Source organism: Plasmodium cynomolgi, chromosome 8 (genome assembly GCF_000321355.1).
Source record: "Plasmodium cynomolgi strain B DNA, chromosome 8, whole genome shotgun sequence".
In the NCBI taxonomy this organism is placed as follows: domain Eukaryota; phylum Apicomplexa; class Aconoidasida; order Haemosporida; family Plasmodiidae; genus Plasmodium; species Plasmodium cynomolgi.
Genome location: NC_020401.1, coordinates 559,155 through 566,690, shown reverse-complemented (window position 1 = coordinate 566,690; position 7,536 = coordinate 559,155). Strand labels below are relative to the sequence as shown.

The 7,536-nt window shown below is 41.4% G+C and overlaps 3 protein-coding genes across 3 annotated transcripts in view; 2 read left to right on the top strand and 1 right to left on the bottom strand.

The window, feature by feature from the left end:
* The window catches only part of PCYB_082220 (hypoxanthine phosphoribosyltransferase), a gene marked incomplete at its 3' end in the record, with an annotated part of 1,334 nt that extends 318 nt beyond the window's left edge, over window positions 1-1,016 (top strand). The window contains exons 2-3 of the mRNA XM_004221960.1: window positions 202-295; window positions 432-1,016. Of these exons, the coding sequence (XP_004222008.1) occupies window positions 202-295; window positions 432-1,016 (679 nt within the window). The remainder of the gene's footprint in view (window positions 1-201; window positions 296-431) is intronic.
* Window positions 1,017-3,878: 2,862 nt separating this feature from the next.
* On the top strand, window positions 3,879-5,037 carry PCYB_082210 (ubiquinol-cytochrome c reductase; the record flags this gene model as incomplete). The annotated part of the gene is made up of 2 exons (XM_004221959.1): window positions 3,879-4,086; window positions 4,346-5,037. 2 exons carry the CDS (start codon window positions 3,879-3,881, stop codon window positions 4,717-4,719), a joined length of 582 nt encoding a protein of 193 aa, XP_004222007.1. The 3' UTR covers window positions 4,720-5,037.
* A 569-nt stretch (window positions 5,038-5,606) lies between these two features.
* On the bottom strand, window positions 5,607-6,911 carry PCYB_082200 (hypothetical protein; the record flags this gene model as incomplete). The annotated part of the gene is made up of 2 exons (XM_004221958.1): window positions 5,607-5,840; window positions 6,315-6,911. 2 exons carry the CDS (start codon window positions 6,909-6,911, stop codon window positions 5,607-5,609), a joined length of 831 nt encoding a protein of 276 aa, XP_004222006.1.
* Between the last annotated feature and the right edge of the window lie 625 nt (window positions 6,912-7,536).

Here is a 7,536-nt window from a genome sequence, read left to right as displayed (position 1 = left end):
AAAGCATAATGCATGTGTACATAGAGAGTAGCACATGTGGAATTGAATTCTGTAGTGTGACCTCCACACGAATATGTATTTTTGCAAACCTGCACCTGTGTATACGAGCAGCCCTTATGATGATACCGTCGCCATAGTAGAAAAAGGCGCTCCCCTTTTGTACATGCCCCCGCAAAATGTGAACCTCTTTTTTCTTTCCAGTCCCGGAGCCGGCGAAAACGCCCTCGAGCCAATCTACATAAAGGACGACGATGGATATGACATTGACACATTTTTAATCCCCGATCACTACAAGGTAATGGAATAATTTTGTTGTAGTATCGCAATCTGTGTGACCCCAATGCATGTCGTACAAAATTGCCATTTTCGCCCCAGTGTGCGGCGTATGTGTGTAGTGTATCACATATCTGATGTGTGCCCCCTTCTCGCAGAACTACATCACGAAGGTGCTAATCCCGAATGGAGTTTTAAAAAACCGAATAGAGAAGCTGGCATTTGACATCAAAAGAGTTTACAGGAATGAAGAGTTTCACGTTATCTGCTTATTGAAAGGATCAAGGGGATTCTTCAGTGCTTTGCTGAAATACCTGAACAGGATTCACAACTACAGCTCGACTGAGTCACCAAAGCATTTATATGTGGAGCATTATGTACGTGTAAAGTCGTATTGTAACGACCAGTCTTTAGACCGTATCGAAATTGTTAGCGAAGATTTATCCTGCCTAAAGGGTAAACACGTTTTAATTGTTGAAGATATTATTGACACAGGAAAAACCTTGTTAAAATTTTGTGAATATTTAAAAAAGTTTGAAGTGAAAACAATTGCCATTACATGTTTGTTCATTAAAAGAACTCCTCTTTGGAATGGCTTTAAGGCTGACTTTGTTGGTTTCTCAATTCCGGATGCCTTCGTTGTTGGCTACAGCTTAGATTACAATGAAAAATTTCGAGACCTAGACCACTTATGCACGGTGAATGACGAAGGCATAAATAAATTCAGGACTGTTCCCAGTACTTGAGCGAGGTTTGTAGGAAGAAATAATGCGTGGTGCGGAGAAGACCATGTGAGGATTTTTGCAGAGCCCTTCGTGGAAATGGACATTTGGACATGCTGTTCTGTGTCGCGGTTTCACACGCAGCTTCTACATTCCGCTGTCACGTGCGCACCTCCAACTTTATGGCGAAACATATGTCAAGTAAGATATGAAATGGGGCAACATTTTGTACCTCTTTTTCTTTCCATCCCTACCTCCCTTTCCATGCATTTTTAACGAGTCATATATCGTACGAATGGAAAAAGTGCAGCATCATTTATAAATTCACTCCCCCCGAAAAAAAAAAAATTGACAAAAAAAGTGGCACCGTGAAAGTGGTACTTTGTTCCACGTAAAATTAAAATTGGCTCTCCAAACTGAGGCGAACGTTTCATTTGCAAAGATGTTCGCGTCGCAAATGTGTCTTCTGGCTTTTAACTAAAAAACGTGGCACGCACATTTTTATTTTTATTTTCCTCTGAGTTCATCAGCTCCATTCGAGCTGCGTGTGTGCCTTTTCATTTTATATATGCCCATCGCGCAAAAAAAAAAAAATGCGCAAGCATGCAAGTGCACATATATATGTCATATGTATATGTTTGCATAGCTGCATATCCACGCAAGTGCATCCTTTCACGCAAGTGCATCCTTTCACGGAAGCGAATCCTTTCACGGAAGCGAATCCTTTCACGGAAGCGCATCCTTCCACACAAACGTGGCAAGGACGAACCGGGTTGACATCCCTGTGCAGCGTATGTGCCGCTACACTTATGTGAACTGTGAAAACCGGCTCACATGTGGAAGGACACGAAATGAAAAAAACACCTTTTAATTTATACCTTCCCCATTTTTCATTCCATGACGTATGCTCTATTTATTTTACCCTTTGCACCTGCATGGCTCTTTCCCCCTTTCCTGCGCCCATCTTTTAAAACACACGTGAGTTAGACGGTCACAAATTTAAGCTTTATGTGCAGCAAAGAGCACCATTGAAGTAGCGTATGGCAGCCTTGTGAAAGCGCCCATTAAGCGAAGTTTTACACTTTGCCCCTTTTATTCCTATCCAGTCCTGCCCTGTCCTGTCCTATGCTATGCTGTCCTTTTTTTTTTTCCCCAGTTGAAAATCACGCCATGAAAAAAAGGCATAAAAAAAGGCATAAAAAATGGCATAAAAATGGCATAAAAAATGGCATAAAAAATGGCATAAAAAATGGCATAAAAAAAGGCATAAAAAATGGCATAAAAAATGGCATAAAAAAAAGAAGCGTTGCGTTAATGTATAAGCCACTCCACTTTGAATGAGTCCTTGTCCGAAATGTTGTGCCAACGCTCGCAAGAGACGAAAGGCGCAAACGTATTAGCAAAAATGTTCAGGTTTGAATGTTTGCCCCAACTTATTTATGCGGTTAAAAATTGGTAATGTTCTTTCCACCAGCATTTTCAGGGAAGCTCTCCTCCTCCACTTTCCATTTTATGTACAAGTTAAAGAAGGCGATAATGGAGGAGGGAGGAGGAAAACAAAGGAGGGCAGTAAATTCTTACAATAAGGGTTATTTTTTTAAAACAATTTCCCGTTAAATTCGCGTTGGGGCCTGTTTTTACAAACATATGTAGTTTCACAAAGTTGCGTGAAGAGGTACACTGCAGAGGAACGTCGGTAATGGGGATACCCATCTCGCAGGTTTTTGCAAAAATGTCCGCCCTGTTAAATTTGTCCCGACGCCGTGCCAAGTTTGTTCCTCCCTGCGATGCAGCAAAGGGTCGTGGCTGCCAATAATCAAAATATTTGCGCGAGTAAAAATATCATGCGCTCCAAAAGCGGTGTACAAACTCACACTTACGTTTACTTGAAAGGCCTACAGAATATAGTTAGAGGAAAGTCCCCCAAATTGCACTTCCCCATGGTGTGAGGCGACAAAAGGGGGATATATACACAACTCGCCAAATTTTGTTGCAACTGGTGAAAGGGTGTAAACAGCAGTCGATGCATACGTGTAGCTACATGGCTAATTAGTGCGTATATTTTTATATATACTTATGTATGCACGGCGTGGGGCATTTTCCTTCCCCCAATTTGAAAATAAAAGGGAAGAAGCAATCTCTGCGCGTAAACAAAGTGAACACCGCGTTACATTGGTCATCAAGTTCAGCACGCCATACAAGGGGCACTGAAAAAAGAAATTGGTGCGCCAAAGAATTAAATATAGCCAATGCGTACATGATAATATTATTCATGTAGCTGTTTGGAAAAAATGTACTTACGACGTGTATGTATTTCGCCTTGCAGTTTTCTTTGAACTGATTTTTTTTTTTTTTTACCTATTTGATTAACGAAGCCAAATTGGCAAACATAGGGAGTTGCGTTTTGTGAAGTATAAGAAATGTACGAGCGGCGCGAATACGCAATTTTACAGAATAAAAAAAAAAAAAAATAAAACAGGATGTTTTAAGTGGCCAATTTTAATATTTCCCTTTTTTTTTTTATTGAAAATTCGATACATTTTAATGTATTGAGAATATGCGCTTCTTTAAGCTGGCCGCACGTTTTCCCATTTAACGAGGTACAGCGAGCGACTGGAGCATTGCGCGTGGGCCATCATAATCTAAACAACCCCTTAAGGGCGTACGTATGCACATACATACTAACGTTAGCAGCTGTCACAGTCCAAGCACGAAACGGGAATTTCGCGAAGCTTCGGTAGTCACTGTACAAAGCGCTCCCTGCACACATGTACACACTCGGACGTACGTATATCCATACATACGTGCAACTGTGTTATTGAGGAGGGCAGTTCCATATAATGAATTGAGAAGAACCCTTCACAAAAATGCACACGGAGAAAAATGTCGCTGCACAAGGAAATCTGTAAATACATCGCAAGATCAAGCTCGAAACCGCTGCACAAATTGGAGTTTGAACCGACCAAACGGAAAACGGGGGCCTTGTCCCAGATCTTTAGGAAAGTCTTTTTTCCGTACTACTTTAAATTTATCCGGGCACCCTATGAAAGGTGGCAATTTTGTGCCATGACCAAATTTTTGAGGGAACACGGTAAAGTTGCATGGTGCTAAGTTAGCCTATTCCGTTGCGAATGACGCGTTACGGTTCGCACCACGATGAGCAGCTAGAATGGCCGGAGGGAGAGATGACGAATGGGAAAACATCCCTCCAGCTGTGCGGCACACCGGATATACTTTGCACACGCGATAGCTGCAAATAACGTAAGTTGTCCTAACCGTAATGGTAGCGTTTATTTATTAATTATGACTTATTATTTTATTTTTATTTTTTTTGCATGCACCCCGCGCAGGACTCATGTACGACGACATGTACAGCGACAAAGACCCCGTCATCGAAAGAGCCATATCTCTTCTCCCGAAGGATATTCAAATAAAACGTTACAGGAGAATGTTAAGAGGAACGCACATCAATTTTTTAAGACTTTACCTACACCCCTCAGAGCAGAATTATGATCCCTACATTCCTTACCTTGCCCCATATATCGAAGAGGCAAAATTCCAGCTGCAAGAAGAGGAAGAATTACTGGGTTATCATCCCTACGACAGGAGACTATATACTGGTGGAGCAACTGGTTTTGGTGACTTAGAGCCAGGAATGCATTTCCTCGTTTCGATTCCGAACCTTTACGGAGCGGCCATACCGCACACCCTTAAGAAGAAGTAGAGGAAGGGGAGTCACACCGCTTTTCCATGTATATATGTTAGCTTTTAATGCATACGTGGTGATTTGTTAAGAGGCCCATACAGGCTAATAACTCAATGGATACTTTCTCCACGCATGCGTAGTGGGTATCATTCCCCTATACATGCAAACATGGGAGACGTTATTTCCTTGAGGGGCGATGCACATATTACCATCATCCACAAAGACATCACCATGGGGAAACGCATGAGAAACAGACAACAACAACAAAAAAAAAGTGTTTGCCTTAATTTGAAAATATCCGCAGCGCCCTTATATATATCATCATAAAGGAGTGTTAAAAATGTTTTTTTTTTTTTTTTTTTTTTACAAATAAAAAATTTAAGCAAACGGTGTGGGACGGTATTTTTATACACAACTGCACAGGAACATGTAGCGTTAACATGTTACCGTGTAACAGCGGCGGTATGTGCCAACGTTACACTTGGCAGAATTTTTTTTTTCAAAAAAAGAAAACAAAAATGGTTAATGTTTATTCAAATGTGGAACTCACCAATTGGTGTTCTTCCCAAATTGACACAAAAAAAAAAAAAACATTCCCGAGTGACAAAAACATGTGCAGTTCACAGCAGCGCTGCTAGAAGGTGAGCGTTTTTTAAAGATGCGTAAAGCGCTGTTATGTGAGGCTGACAAATGGTTAAGCGGGAAAAGAGGCAATGGAGTAACAAAAGGGAGCGGAAAAAAGGAAGCGGAAAAACGCAATCGGAAAAACGGAATCAGAAAAACGGAATCGGAAAAACGGAATCGGAAAAACGGAATGGGAAAAACGGAAGCGGAAAAAACCTAGCGCTAAAAGCCTAAATGGAGGGAACTTGCCCTTCTTCGTGGCCGAACACGGCCGATGCAAACTATTTATCCTGGACGTAGACCAATTTGTTCATCTTTGAATTTAGGACAATCATTGTCATGGTTAATTTTTCGAGCGAAAAGTATATATTTTGGCATTCCGAATTGATGTCCTTTATGTACACGTTTTTCGACTCCACCTTTATGTACTGAGACGACAATTTACCCTCCGGGATGAACTCCACAATTTTCATGATGTGTGAGCAGGCGATTTTTAGGAAGCTCGACGCTTTTTCCTGCGAAGCGGTGGGAAGAAGTGGACATAAGTGGGAATATAAGTGGGAATATAAGTGGGAATATACGTGGGGACATACGTGGGGATATAAGTGGGAATATAAGTGGGAATATACGTGGGGACATACGTGGGGATATACGTGGGGACATACGTGGGGACATATGTGGGAACATAAGTGGGTCGATTCGGGGGGTACACATGGAAAAAAAGTATGCCATTGTCACATTAAGCGATCAACGGATGTCTATTTGTCCGTGACTTCTGTTTTTTTTTTTCATTTTTTCTACTCTCGCATAGCGTATATGTACCCACACGTGTATGTACGTTTGGTCTGCTTCTTCCATGGCGTCCCCACGCTGTCTCATAATGCACATATAAGACCCCCTTTAGGAAGCCCATTTTGTGCGTACTAAGACGCGCTCATTTGGGGGAGGGTGGTTTTACCAGCGCTTGGCTGTAAAACTGGCAAACTTACCAGAGAATTATTTGTTGACAGAATTTCATTTGTCAGTGTTTTATAGGAAGGAATATAATGGCCATCTTTGTCATAGGTCCCATGCTCTAACAAGTTTTCTTTATTAACTTTTTTTTCTGGTGGTACGGCTTCATTTTTTTTTGGGTCATTACTTTGGCCGTTAGTTTGGCCGTTAGTTTGGCCATTAGTTTGGCCATTAGTTTGGCTATTACTTGGGTCATTACTTTGGCCATTACTTGGGTCATTACTTTGGCCATTACTTAGGTCCATTTTTTTATCATTTGCGTTGGTTCCGTCGTTCCTTTTTTCGTTTGCACTGCTATTCTCTTCATTTTTCTTTTCATTACCGTTGCTGTTTTCCGCGCCTTCCTTTTCCTTCTTCGCGTTGTTGCTGTCGTTTTCGTTGGCAGCCTTCTGGTCGTTTGCCGCCTTCAAGGAGAGGAAGCTGTACTGGTCCACGTCGCCATTGTTCAATTTATTTTCTCGCATTGTATTGCCATTTCTCTTTCGCTTAGAGTTTGCGAATTTTGATGCCCTTGTATTTTCGGCCCATATTTTGAAGGAGCAGATGAGGAAAAGTAAAAGTAGTTTTTTCATCGTCCTGGGGGGATCCTCTGCGTTTAGGGTGGTGGTGGTATTATCTGCGTGAGGGTCAGGTAGCAGGCGCGCACGTAAGGAGAACATATAATATGCCTACGCGTGCAATCGTGCAAGCGTGCCTCCACTTGTGTGCTATGCTTTCCGTATGTTTCCCAGTCGTCCTCACCGCTTAACCCGCGCGATCGAGTGTCAGTCCCGTTGCGCAATTTCAAGGGGGTACGCTTTTCGTTCGCGTTGTACGTCTATTTTCCTCTTTTGGCTAGGCGTGTGCACTGCATCAATTTGTTGTGCAAATATTTTTTTTTATGTAGAACTTTTTGCGATTCACTTTTTCTTTGTTTTTTTTTCGAGAAATTTACATCTTAACGAATGCTTTTTGTTTTATTTTTTTTTTATTTTTTACATCACTCATTTTGCACAACTTTTTGTGTCTTCACTTTTTTGTAATTGTAACGCGGCAGAGGGGAAAGGCAACCGAGTTACGCATAATTTTTTTTTTTTTTTTTTTTCTGTCAGTCTGTCCGTTTGTTCGCTTTGTTGCGTTTTTTTTTTTTTTTTTTCTTTCATTTATTTAAAAGTGTTCCAACTAGACAATCTTCACACTCGAGCGCATGCTGAGGAA